Source organism: Littorina saxatilis, linkage group LG10 (assembly GCF_037325665.1).
Source record: "Littorina saxatilis isolate snail1 linkage group LG10, US_GU_Lsax_2.0, whole genome shotgun sequence".
NCBI lineage: Eukaryota > Metazoa > Mollusca > Gastropoda > Littorinimorpha > Littorinidae > Littorina > Littorina saxatilis.
The window spans coordinates 20,549,085-20,563,514 of NC_090254.1; the positions used below are offsets into that span (position 1 = coordinate 20,549,085).

Consider the following 14,430-nt stretch of genomic DNA (forward strand, 5'->3'; position numbering starts at 1 on the left):
GGAGTGAAAATCAGTTGGGGACAACGAACCTACCCACAAAATTTCATAAATATCGATGAAGAATTGAGATTTAACGGTTTTTAACTGCCAAAAATAAGGTTTTTTGTCTGGAAAAGTATGTCTTAAAATTCAGTTTGGGACAACGGACCCACCCACTAAATTTCATAAAGATAGGTGAAGAATTGAAATTTAACGTTTTTTAACTGCCAAAATTATGTCTTTCTTCTGGAAAAGTATAGAGTGAAAATCAGTTGGGGACAACGAACCTACCCACAAAATTTCATAAATATCGGTGAAGAATTGAAATTTAACGGTTTTTAACTGCCAAAATTATGTTTTTCTTCTGGAAAAGTATGGAGTGAAAATAAGTTGGGGACAACAAACCTACCTTTAAAATTTCATAAGAATCAGTGAAGAAATAGGATTTAACGATTTTTTAACGGCCTTTAAATCATTGGTGATGTCATCATAACCCAGTCGTTGTAGTTGTCGTCGTAGTTGTTGGTGTTGTTGTTGTCATGTTCGTTGTCGTGATTGTTGTTGTTCTCGTGTTGTTGTTTTTGTTGTTGTTGTTGTTGTTGTTGTTGTTGTTGTTGTCGTCGTCGTCGTCGTCGATGTCATTTGTTGTTGTTGTTGTTATCGTCGTCGTCGTCGTCATCGTCGTCGTTGTCAGAGGTTATTTCTAAAGATTCCATTGATAGTCTTTGTTCTCGTCACCAAGACTTGCTAAGAACAAGCTTGGAACAGCAAGAGTTCCAAGAACAAGATTAGAACAACTCATTACATCATTACCAGTACGTCATTTGTATTTAGAACACACTTTAGAAAAAAACTCTTCAGCTACAAACCAGTCACCCTCACATGGCGGAGGTGTTTGTCTAAACCACTTACTGAAATGTTTTGAGGTTTAATGACCATACACATGTTGAACCGGTGAGTGTCTTCCGCTGCTTAATTCGCAAATAACTATTTTATTAAAGTCCGCTTGAAACGCTCAAAGATGAAATTCCATGTTAAAAAGTGACAAAAGTTTCACATTTTCCCGTTGTAACAGCTTCCGATGATATTATATGAAAATTCTGATCCTCTGAGAGGATTCCCCGAAACAAAATCAGTTTGTACGCCTAATTTTAATAGAATTGTCCAAACAGTGTCGCTAATATTGTGCTAAAAGATGAATTCTAGAACAATGTCCAGACAGACACCACTTGGCAAAAAAAATTTCAGTGCTGGGAGATGAAAAAAAAAACTACCTCGCTACGCGCGGGCTTCGCCCGCGCTCCGCTTGGATAATTTCATCTTATTCCTAAATTATAATAATAATAATAAAGTAGATGTGTACTGCCGGGCAGTACATACCCCAAGCGAAGTCGTCCATCTGTGTGTACATGATTCTCTCTCTCTCTCTCTCTCTCTCTCTGTCTTAAAATGTGTCATCGATGACGTGTTTTCATACTTGCTAATGCGGCAGGCTAATCATGACGTCAAATTGAAACTTCTTGAAGTCTCTCAGAAAGGGACATGAAAACCATGTGGGGGTTACTGGTTTGGGCTGAAAAAAAATCCAACTCCACCTAAAATTCAAGCGCCTATGGGGCTGAATTATGCAGCATAAATTGTGAAACATCAGGATATCTCACACTTTCAATTCTGCCATCATGTCAAATCTGACAACAAACCTACCCACAAAATGTCATAAATATCGGTGTAGAATTGAGACTTAACGGTTTTTAACTGCCAAAAATAAGTTTTTTTGACTGGAATAGTTTGTCTTGAAATTCAGTTTGGGACAACGGACCCACCCACTAAATTTCATAAAGATAGGTGAAAATTTAAATGTAACGGTTTTTAACTGCCAAAATTATGTTTTTCTTCTGGAAAAGTATGGAGTGAAAATCAGTTGGGGACAACGAACCTACCCACAAAATTTCATAAATATCGATGAAGAATTGAGATTTAACGGTTTTTAACTGCCAAAAATAAGTTTTTTTGTCTGGAAAAGTATGTCTTAAAATTCAGTTTGGGACAACGGACCCACCCACTAAATTTCATAAAGATAGGTGAAGAATTGAAATTTAACGTTTTTTAACTGCCAAAATTATGTCTTTCTTCTGGAAAAGTATAGAGTGAAAATCAGTTGGGGACAACGAACCTACCCACAAAATTTCATAAATATCGGTGAAGAATTGAAATTTAACGGTTTTTAACTGCCAAAATTATGTTTTTCTTCTGGAAAAGTATGGAGTGAAAATAAGTTGGGGACAACAAACCTACCTTTAAAATTTCATAAGAATCAGTGAAGAAATAGGATTTAACGATTTTTTAACAGCCTTGACACTGAACATTTGATAAATCATTGGTGATGTCATCATAACCCAGTCGTTGTAGTTGTCGTCGTAGTTGTTGGTGTTGTTGTTGTCATGTTCGTTGTCGTGATTGTTGTTGTTCTCGTGTTGTTGTTTTTGTTGTTGTTGTTGTTGTTGTTGTTGTTGTTGTTGTTGTTGTTGTTGTTGTTGTCGTCGTCGTCGTCGATGTCATTTGTTGTTGTTGTTGTTATCGTCGTCGTCGTCGTCATCGTCGTCGTTGTCAGAGGTTATTTCTAAAGATTTCATTGATAGTCTTTGTTCTCGTCACCAAGACTTGCTAAGAACAAGCTTGGAACAGCAAGAGTTCCAAGAACAAGATTAGAACAACTCATTACATCATTACCAGTACGTCATTTGTATTTAGAACACACTTTAGAAAAAAACTCTTCAGCTACAAACCAGTCACCCTCACATGTCGGAGGTGTTTGTCTAAACCACTTACTGAAATGTTTTGAGGTTTAATGACCATACACATGTTGAACCGGTGAGTGTCTTCCGCTGCTTAATTCGCAAATAACTATTTTATTAAAGTCCGCTTGAAACGCTCAAAGATGAAATTCCATGTTAAAAAGTGACAAAAGTTTCACATTTTCCTGTTGTAACAGCTTCCGATGATATTATATGAAAATTCTGATCCTCTGAGAGGATTCCCCGAAACAAAATCAGTTTGTACGCCTAATTTTAATAGAATTGTCCAAACAGTGTCGCTAATATTGTGCTAAAAGATGAATTCTAGAACAATGTTCACAGACAGACACCACTTGGCAAAAAAAATTTCAGTGCTGGGAGATGAAAAAAAAAACTACCTCGCTACGCGCGGGCTTCGCCCGCGCTCCGCTTGGATAATAATACTAATACTAATACTACTACTAATAATAATACTAATAATAATAATAATTGTCAGTAAGTACTGGTGTCACATGACTGATGTGAACCAGTTGATTGGCTAATGGCGATGCGCTAAAACTGTTAGCGCACTCTTGGAGTGCGCTAACTTTTCCACAGAGCGTATTCTTCCGCCCTTTGCCTAAGCGAGACTGTGCTCTCATCCTCAGAATTAATTAATGACATGTAGCTTATATTCTCCACAATACCAAATGACCATAAATTCCCTGCTTCTCAATTAAAGCAGAAGTGGGTTTTTTTCTGACAGATTGCATGTGCCTGTGCCAGTGCCAGTGATCTAAAAATAGAAGCCGCTGTGTTTCATCTAATTTTCGCCGACTTGCATAGATTCTTCTCATATGCCGTGTTAGTGGCATGTATGTAGCTTATCATCCACATTACCAAATGATGAGTTAGTATACAATTCCCAGCGGCTAACAGAAAACACAAGTGTTATTCCGATAACGTACCAGCTAGACCAGTTTGGAAGACTGACTCGATCGACTCTGTAGCAGACTACACAGAAATACAGGTAGCCTAGCACAGTAGCAGACGACATTAACCCCGCTCAGCAAATTAACATGTTGGGCAAATGTGAACGAAAAAACGATGGGGATATAATACGTGTAGGGTTCAGAGCATTCTTACCGTTCATATTTAGTATCAGACTCCCCGATGAGTGAAGATACAACACGAGAAATATGCCACATTTGTTTTGAAAATGTGCGAACCGTCGAGTCCCGCTTTGAGTCAATTCAAGGGGAGTCACTCCGCACAGTCAATCCGTCGAAGCTCGACTGGAGGTTTCGAATCGCAAATAATGAAGAGCACAGTCCTTTCTCCGAGTTCAAATGAGGTCTCTCTGAAAGATCATCACTGTTCAGATTAACGCTACACTGGAATTTACCAACAGAAATTAAAATGCGTGTGACGAAAGCACGACACACTTGAGACACCCCACACAAAAGTAGATCTTTACTGTACACGACCTGACCACACAGTTATGCCTATTCAAATGCGCGTTGCAAAATGTGCGTTTGGAATCTTCTTTTTTCTATGGCGGTACTGACAATATCGTTATTGAAACAATCCCAGTGCACTAAGGGATTTATAGAGCAAATCTCGAAAATAATTATTGAACTCAGCGCTATGCGCTTCGTTCAATAATGAATTTTCTCGATTTGCTCTATAAATCCCTTAGTGCACTGGGATGTCTCAATAACTTAAATAATAATGCATAATATTTATAAAGCGCATGTATCCAGGGTTTAAACCCTGCTCAAAGCGCTGTACAATCATTTTAGGAAAAAATAAACTATGACATTTCATTCTTTACAGTGCAATCACAGACATATAAATGAATATACACACGCGCACACACACACACACGCGCACTATAGTATTATTATTATTATTATTATGGTGAGCTTATATAGCGCGAACCACAATTAACTGTGCTCTCCGCGCTTTACATACTAATTTCTGCCGTGTGAAATGGAATTTTTTACAGACAGACAGACAAACAAACATTTTTTACACACAATATATAACGCATTCACATCGACCAGCAAACCTCAAGCCTGTTAGGCGAAACTTTACCTTTCACGGCCTTTATTCCAAGTCACACGGGTATTTTGATGGACATTATTATCTATGCCTATGCAATTTTGCCAGGAAAGACCCTTTTGTCAATCGTGGGATCTTTAACATGCACACCCAATATATTGCACTATAATACATTATCCCAAACATACACACACACGCATGGGGGCGCACGCGCGCGCAACACACATACATGAGGCAAAAATGACCATCAAGAACGGACCAGGCTTGAAAGTGTATTTATGGTAGATGTTTGCGAAAAACGTGTGTTTTTTGTTTGTGACAGGGAAGAGCAACTGCGGAGGTCAGCGGGCAGAGAATTCCAAAACAGAAGGGGCTTGATACTTAACGGATTTCTTTCCATATGTTCCCAGTTTAAATTTTGATAGTTTGAGGAGCTTTTCAGAGCTGGACCTGAGGGAGCGAGAGGGTTCGTTTGTTTGTTTGTTTGTTTGCTTAAAGGCACAGTAAACATCCCGTAAACCATCACAGATACGGTCAGGCGTTTACACACTCACCGATTGAGAACATCCTAGGTGCCCTCCGTAAAGAGCGAACAATTTTCAAAGAATTTATTTTTGCGTGGTTTATCGTGAGCCATCGTGAACCCGTGTGATCCAGTTTCCCTTTTTCACAATGTAGTCGTCAGTTAGCCTTATTTGAATGCGACTCGATGTGAGCTTATTTACAATAGCACGTTTTTAAGCACGAAACAAACGGCTGTGGTTCACAAGAACTCTAGCGATGGCTTTTGACTGTTGAGAGGAACGGCGATATGCACTGACTGATAAACCGTCGTCTGCTAAGACCATTGCGTGACCCTGATGCTTCCGGGCTTTTCTTTTTTCAAACTTTCACAACTTCGAATTGCACTGATCTTGTCTTGATGAAAAAAGAATTCTTTTATGATTAAAGAATGTTTGTGTAACAAGCTAGATTTTAAAAGTTAGGTCTAGCGCAAAAACGCACCACGGTCCAAAAGCATTCTGATAATCATCGATCCACGGCTGTCGCCAGTTTAAGGGAAGTAACTCATGTTTGACCTGAGTTCAGGATGGGTCCAAACAGTGTTCGAGACAATCTGCAAAATTAATTCTTTAAAAATTGCTCGCTCTTTACGTAGGGCACCTAGGATGTTCCCGTTTGGTGAGCGTTCAAATGGAAGGGTGTTTGTACTGTGTGTAAAAGCCTGACAGTATCTGTGATGGTTTACGGGAGGCTTACTGTCCGGGCGTGATTTCCGGGATATTCATAACAGCCGTCCAGCACCAAAACGAGGCGCCATTGTTCTTCAGGGCCAAGTCCACGAAAATAAATTCTTTGAAAATTTCTCACGCTCGACAGAAAGCAGCCAGGATGTTCCCGTTCGGTGAGCGTTTAAATGGAAGTATGCTTGTACTGTATGCAGACGCTCGGGGAGCTCTGTGATGGTTTACGGGAGGCTTACTGTGCCTTTAACGCCCAGCCGACCACGAAGGGCCATATCAGGGCGGTGCTGCTTTGACATATAACGTGCGCCACACACAAGACAGAAGTCGCAGCACATAATAAAGTCACATTATTCTGACACCGGACCAACCAGTCCTAGCACTAACCCCATAATGCCAGACGCCAGGCGGAGCAGCCACTAGATTGCCAATTTTAAAGTCTTAGGTATGACCCGGCCGGGGTTCGAACCCACGACCTCCCGATCACGGGGCGGACGCCTTACCACTAGGCCAACCGTGCCGGTTTTGAGAGGGTTCGTAGATGTGCAGTACTGAGGATAGATATATATATATGGGGGAAGGGTGTTGCCAAAGTGCCGAAAAGAGAGACATGCGATTGTGTACTCCACTCAACCGGAAGCCAATGGAGCTTTTTGAGGAGAGGTGTAGCGTGATGTGTTTTGCGCTTACGCAGCACAACTCCAGCCGGCACAGTTGTGAACCTTCTGGAGGCGGCTGATGAGGGTTGAAGGGACACCAGAAAGAACAGAGTTTCAATAGCCAAGCCCAGAAAGGACAAGAGAGGAAACTAACTGAGTAGTAGAAGTAACCGTGCCCAAGAGGAAACATGCTTATCAAATGTAAAGACCATGGACACGTCTGAGATGGGGAAACAAATATACGAGAAGGGGGCCGGCCGGGTGCCTCCAAGAACACGACATGGAGTAAAAGCCAGCTTACGCAGGGGGTCGCCATGGTCCGTGTTTGCGTTGTGACCCCCCTGTGCTGCAGCGAAAGCGACCAGGCCGAGAAGGATGACGAATTTCATGATGAGTCTGAAACAAGGGGAATAATATTTTTAGTTTTTATTTGATCTTATTAAGAGAGAGAAAGAGAAAGAAACAAGTCGCGTAAGGCGAAAATACAATATTTAGTCAAGTAGCTGCCATTTTTCAGCAAGACCGTATACTCGTAGCATCGTCAGTCCACCGCTCATGGCAAAGGCAGTGAAATTGACAAGAAGAGCGGGGTAGTAGTTGCGCTAAGAAGGATAGCACGCTTTTCTGTACCTCTCTTTGTTTTAACTTTCTGAGCGTGTTTTTAATCCAAACATATCATATCTATATGTTTTTGGAATCAGGAACCGACAAGGAATAAGATGAAAGTGTTTTTAAATTGATTTGGACAATTTAATTTTGATAATAATTTTTATATATTTAATTTTCAGAGCTTGTTTTTAATCCGAATATAACATATTTATATGTTTTTGGAATCAGCAAATGATGGAGAATAAGATAAACGTAAATTTGGATCGTTTTATAAATTTTTATTTTTTTTTACAATTTTCAGATTTTTAATGACCAAAGTCATTAATTAATTTTTAAGCCACCAAGCTGAAATGCAATACCGAACCCCGGGCTTCGTCGAAGATTACTTGACCAAAATTTCAACCAATTTGGTTGAAAAATGAGGGCGTGACAGTGCCGCCTCAACTTTCACGAAAAGCCGGATATGACGTCATCAAAGACATTTATCAAAAAAATGAAAAAAACGTATGGGGATTTCATACCCAGGAACTCTCATGTCAAATTTCATAAAGATCGGTCCAGTAGTTTAGTCTGAATCGCTCTACACACACACACAGACACACACACACACACACACACACACATACACCACGACCCTCGTCTCGATTCCCCCCTCTACGTTAAAATATTTAGTCAAAACTTGACTGAATATAAAAACAAGAAAAAAAAGGAAGAGAGATAGAGAGAGATAGAGGGAGAGAGAGGGAGAGAGAGAGAGAGAGAGAGAGAAAGAGAGAGAGAGAGAGGGAGAGAGAGAGAGAGAAAGAGAGAGAGAGAGAGAGAGAGAGAGAGAGAAAGAGAGAGAGATACAGAAAGACAGACAAAGAAAGAGAAAGAGAGAGACAGAGACAGAGAAAGACAGACAGCTAGAAAGAGGAAAAGAAAGAAAAATGTGTCCAGTGTTAAAAACTAGCAAATAAAAAAAATTAAAAAAATAAAGTATATACAAACAAACAAACAAAAACAAACAAACAAATACTTAAGTGAAGCATAGAATAAGAAAAGAAGTGTGTGTGTGGTGGGGGGGGGGTGGTTGGTGATCGGGGTTGGATAGAAAAAAAGCTGAATTAACCACGCACACACACACAAAAAACCAGGGATCAAGTCACCACGTACCTTGAGTGTTGGAGTGAGGGCAAGGAGCAAACAATACGTACTTATCTTTCAGTCTGGAACAAAAAAAGATTATAACAGTTTTATACTCAGAAATAGGCGAGAATGGGGGTTTGGTCCGATTCACTACATGTTTATTGGCTGTGGAAGTACGTACGCAATTCGAGTGACAGAATGTGGGCTTTGAGGCGTAGACAATACGTACGTTCTATTGTCCCGATGTCTGTGTCTTATCTTGTGGGTGTTGCAATGTTGGTTCTTCATTTGCCGATGCCCTTTACCTGCATGTTCAGACGTAAATGTGACCTACATGATTATAATGCTTGTTGTACCTGGTTTTTTTAAAGTTCAATTGTCGTCATTGAGACACATACGTCTTACATCCTGACAAAAAAAACACGTCCAAGTATGCGCGCACAGATACACACAGGCACGCCCGAACACAAGCAAAACACACCAACATTCAGACAAGCACACAGACACACAGGCACAGATAGACACAAACTTACAGATGCACACAGACAGACAGACAAACACTCACAACCCTCACAAAAAAACACCTACCACTGACCCACCCACCCACACCAACCCACTAACACTCACCCCCATGCGCACGCACACACGCTATATGCACAGACACACACACACACACACACACACACACACTCACACACACACTCACACACACACACACGGGCGCGCGCGCACACACGCGTACGCACACACCCACGCACGCATGCAGACAGACATACAGACAGGCATGGCAGGCAGGCGGGTAGAGACACACAAACAAACAAGGTACGAATCAGCTGACACCCAGGCGGATAGGACAGGTAAAGTACTGCGCCCTTGATTTTCAGAAAAGGAAACAAGTCGCGTGAAGCGATATAAACACATTAAGTCAATCTGTAGGTATCACTATCAAAAGCTGCAAGATAAACACACACAAAAAATCAGTCATCGCCGACACTACATTCAAATAGTCTCTGCTAAACTTCCCCGAACACCGAGACGGGTCACGCTCGTCTCCGCAAAGCATGCGAACATTATACTCGACCTATTTTCTTTAATTCTGAGCGCGTTTTTAAAATAAACATAACATATCTACATATTTTTGAATTCAGGAGAAAACGAGGAATACAATGCAATACATTTTTAATCTGTAAGTAGAAAATCGTTTTTAATGACAACTTTAATGAGCAAATTAATATAAATAATTGTTAAGCTTCTGAGCTGAAATGCAATACCAAAGTCCGGACTGAGTCAAACATTGCTTGACCAAAATTTCGATCAATTTGGTTAAAAAAATGAGGGCGCGACAGTGCCGCCTCAACAATCACAAAAAGCCGGATATGACGTCATCAAAGACATTTATCGAAAAAAAGAAAAATAAAGTGTGTGGATATTAGACCCAGAAACTCTCATGTCAAGTTTCATGAAGATCGTTCCAGTAGTTTTGTCTGAATCGCTCGACAAATAATATATCACACACACACAGACACACACACAGACACACACATACATACACCACGACCCTCGTCTCGATTCCCCGTCTATGTTAAAACATTCAGTCAAAACTTGACTAAATGTAAAAAGAACAACAACAAAAATAGGCAGATATCGCTTATGATATTAAAAAAATGAAAACGCCGATAGAAAGTCTCGCCCAAATACAGAGTATACACACGATAGCATTGATAACACAAATATACGTTCTTGGGCTGGAAACTACTCCCCTGGACTAAAAAATGACGTCACAAAGGTCTTACTTTTTTCCCGGGCGTATACCTATGGAACTGACTTCTTTATATACTGGTAGCAATGTTCAGAGAATTTATTCAACAAACCAGTGGCATATTTCCTGACCAATAGCTACAAGATACAGAAGGTAAGCTGCACACGACGACGTTTACTTTTACTTGCTTGAAGACAGATGTGTGTTTGTTTACTATCTACACTTCCACTTCATTTGAAAACTGAAGACAGCTTATTAGTCTTTATGTTTAGTGGCTACATCATTTAAGTCGGTGATACATAAACTACATTGCGCAAGACAAGGCGGTGTGTGTGTGTGTGTGTGTGTGTGTGTGTGTGTATGTGTGTGTGTGTGTGTGTGTGTGTGTGTGTGTGTGTGTCGGTGTGTGTGTGTGTGCGCGCATGCGTGTATGTATGCGCGGGTTTGTGTGTTTTGTATATGTATACGTGTGTGTGTACTTTTTGAATTGCACAATTATTAAAATAGGGACCATTTTTCATGTCCTGACGTCATTGTTTCAGACAATTGTCATCATGAAGTGCGTCATCCTTCTCGCTCTGGTTGCCGTGGCTTTTGCACAGGTCCACCGCCCTGACTTTGACCATGGCAACCCCCTTCGTAAGTTTTGATATGTGAAGCATAAGTTTGACTGTGAAGTAGGGGAAGGGCTCCTAATATGGACCACTTTTTGTTTCATGTTGATAACTAGCTTGTTTTCTTACAAAGAAGTTTCATGTTGTGTTTGGTAGTCCTTCTCTCTTAGGTTAACTGTCAGGCCTAATTAGAGTAAAATAGCTTTGATAGATTTTCAGCAAAAATTAAATACAGAAAAAATCACAAATGGTCCATATTAGGCGCCCAGGCTCCTAATATGGACCAGTAAAGCGGCCTTCACGAATCACCGTAAAAAGCACCCTATTCTTCAAAATAACATAATACAACTTAGTGTACAAGTCAGACTAATTAAAAGATGCTTTAGATTTATCTGTTTCGGGCTGATGAGAGCATTATTTGAAGCACACCAGGAAACTAAAGAAACGTATCAAAAACAGTGTGAAAATAAGTGAAATTATGAACTTCTACGAAAAGGAGACTATTTGTTATATTTTTTTGAAATCTCGTGGGCTAGTTATAGGTTATTTTCAGCAAGCTTCTTAATGAATTAATGAAAATAACCTTTTGCTTTTAATTTCTTCGATTTGTTGAAGGTGGTCCATATTAGGGGACTCACACATACTTTGAGATTTTGCTATTATTTTTGTTTGCAGTAGAAACTCGGGGTCAAAACTGCTAAAATGTAACAAATACGGTCTTAGCTGTCATAAATAGCAATTTTTGTGTGATAACAGCTTTGGCTGTGGACAGAAACGAGTCCGTTTTAGGCGGCAAATTTAGAGTGGACGCTGCCAAAAGTGAAAACAAGTCGCGTAAGGCGAAAATACAACATTTAGTCAAGTAGCTGTCGAACTCACAGAATGAAACTGAACGCAATGCCATTTTTCAGCAAGACCGTATACTCGTAGCATCGTCAGTCCACCGCTCATGGCAAAGGCAGTGAAATTGACAAGAAGAGCGGGGTAGTAGTTGCGCTAAGAAGGATAGCACGCTTTTCTGTACCTCTCTTTGTTTTAACTTTCTGAGCGTGTTTTTAATCCAAACATATCATATCTATATGTTTTTGGAATCAGGAACCGACAAGAAATAAGATGAATGTGTTTTTAAATTGATTTCGACAATTTAATTTTGATAATAATTTTTATATATTTAATTTTCAGAGCTTGTTTTTAATCCAAATATAACATATTTATATGTTTTTGGAATCAGAAAATGATGGAGAATAAGATAAACGTAAATTTGGATCGTTTTATAAATTTTTATTTTTTTTTACAATTTTCAGATTTTTAATGACCAAAGTCATAAATTAATTTTTAAGCCACCACGCTGAAATGCAATACCGAAGTCTGGGCTTCGTCGAAGATTCCTTGACCAAAATTTCAATCAATTTGGTTGAAAAATGAGAGCGTGACAGTGCCGCCTCAACTTTCACGAAAAGCCGGATATGACGTCATCAAAGACATTTATCAAAAAAAATGAAAAAAACGTTCGGGGATTTCATACCCAGGAACTTTCATGTCAAATTTCATAAAGATCGGTCCAGTAGTTTGGTCTGAATCGCTCTACACACACACACAGACACACACACACACATACACCACAACCCTCGTCTCGATTCCCCCCTCGATGTTAAAACATTTTGTCATAACTTGACTAAATGTAAAAAAAGAGAAAAAGGCTAACGGTTTTGAGGTTTGTGTTTCTGCAACTGTTTTGACATGTGCAAGTTATCCAGAGAGGGTGAATACAGCGAATGAAATTGTTTTTAGTGCTCTAGCGCCGTTAGTTTGTCAGAACAGGAGGTAGTCCATATTAAAAGCCGGTCCATATTAGGAGCCCTTCCCCTATGCTATGCGTACTGTAGGCCTTATTTGAAGCGACAGAACTTCACGACGCATTATATTCCACAGAAATAATAAGTCTCAGATAGTAAAGGCTTACCTCCATCCTTTCCTTTTGTTGCAGTATTCTTACTTAATATTGACGGACTGTGTGGTGATATCTTATGCTATGTCTGTGGGTCAGGTCTCGATTTTGATATCACAGTCGAAACAGATTAATAGCAAAAGGTATCATCATACAGTCCGTCAATGTTAAATATGTTGCAATTTCTCCGAACATTTTAAGATGTTTGGTGGCTTGTTGACAGACCAGCTTTTTTGTTGGTCCAAGGGGACCATATCGTCTTTTGTTTCATCTTTATCGACCAAGGCCGAAGGCCGCGGTTGATAAATATGAGACAAAAGGCGATATGCTGGTCTGACAACAAGCCACCGAACATCGTTTTTATCATCATTTTGGTTGTGCAACAAAATGCACAATATCCCACAAGGAGACGAATTTTTAGAATCCAACTCCGGGCCACAAAGCATCGTCACAGTAGCACGAGATAACACGTCAAACTTGTATGTGACGTCAAACGTAGCTTGTTGACGCTTTTCTTCCAGTCTGAACATGTACAGAGCTGCGATCATACCTGTGAGTTCAGTAAGTGTTGAGCATATTTCTTTTCTTTTAAGTGTTTATGACTTTTCGTTGTGGATTTTGCGATTACAGAGATCAGTTGCAAATTGACCATGAGTCGCCGCGGTAATTATCAACATTGACTGGGTCTTTGAGAGTGAATGCTTACAATCGTTGTCCTCGGAAACACAAATCCAAAGCCGCGATGGTTCCACACATCAAACAATCAGCCTGATTGGCTTTTACTTTTGCAATCCACGTTTCACCTGAAAGCTCAAACCCATTCACCACCTCGATTTATTGCATGGGGAACATGAGATTTATTTCCCAGGTGTTTGTGAATGAAAACTCGTGAAAATGATGACAATTTGTATTCACTGTAAAGACTCAGTTTGGGCTGTTCCATATCCCTTCCTCTTATTGTTATTTCTTTTCGTTCACTCTTTCCTTGTACTTTCCAGTATTTTCAAATGTCTTTTCTTTCAAAAAGTAATTAGTCACTTGCTCAACTAAATTCGGGGATAACAACATTGTCATATTTTTGTTATTGTTTTCAAATTTAGGCGTCTCTGTTTCTGAAGTGAAGCAATAAAGAAGTCATCGATATCAAAACTGATATCGACGGAAATGTCGTCGACATCACTTTTGCAATGAGCCCAGTTTTGCCCAATTGACCAATGAAAATCTACGTAACATATGAAATAGAAATATAGTTTATTATCTCCATACCATGGACGCTGTTACCATAGCTTTCAGACGGAGAGAAGCAGGGTGACTTAAAACGGAAGCAAAATTAATAATCCCGACTTACAAATTCAGTTCATCTCGGAAACGTATAGGTATGGCAATCCGTTTGTTAAGAAATGATGTGAGTTTCTGTTTGTTTGCATTGGTGTATTTAGTTAAATAATGTTTTGTTTTTGTTTTAGATCACACACAAACAATTAATTTATCTAGACACTGATAACAATGAATTACCTTTTTTTTTCATTGATTTTTTCCACAAAATAAAGCTTTTATTTCAATATTCTATTAACCACTTGATCATTTACTCAAATAATGAATTGTTTCACATAAAAATTCATTATTTACAAGATAATAAATCTCCACTACGC

The 14,430-nt window shown here is 39.5% G+C and overlaps 1 protein-coding gene and 1 long non-coding RNA gene across 2 annotated transcripts in view; one reads left to right on the plus strand and one right to left on the minus strand.

Annotated features, from left to right (window-relative positions):
• The window catches only part of LOC138978394 (uncharacterized), a 237,124-nt gene that overhangs the window by 66,702 nt on the left and 155,992 nt on the right, over positions 1–14,430 (minus strand). The window lies entirely within an intron of this gene.
• The window catches only part of LOC138979217 (uncharacterized), a 6,199-nt gene continuing 2,017 nt past the window's right edge, over positions 10,249–14,430 (plus strand). The window contains exons 1-2 of the mRNA XM_070351994.1: positions 10,249–10,369; positions 10,759–10,855. Coding sequence (XP_070208095.1) covers positions 10,771–10,855 — 85 coding nt within the window. The 5' untranslated portion in view covers positions 10,249–10,369; positions 10,759–10,770. The remainder of the gene's footprint in view (positions 10,370–10,758; positions 10,856–14,430) is intronic.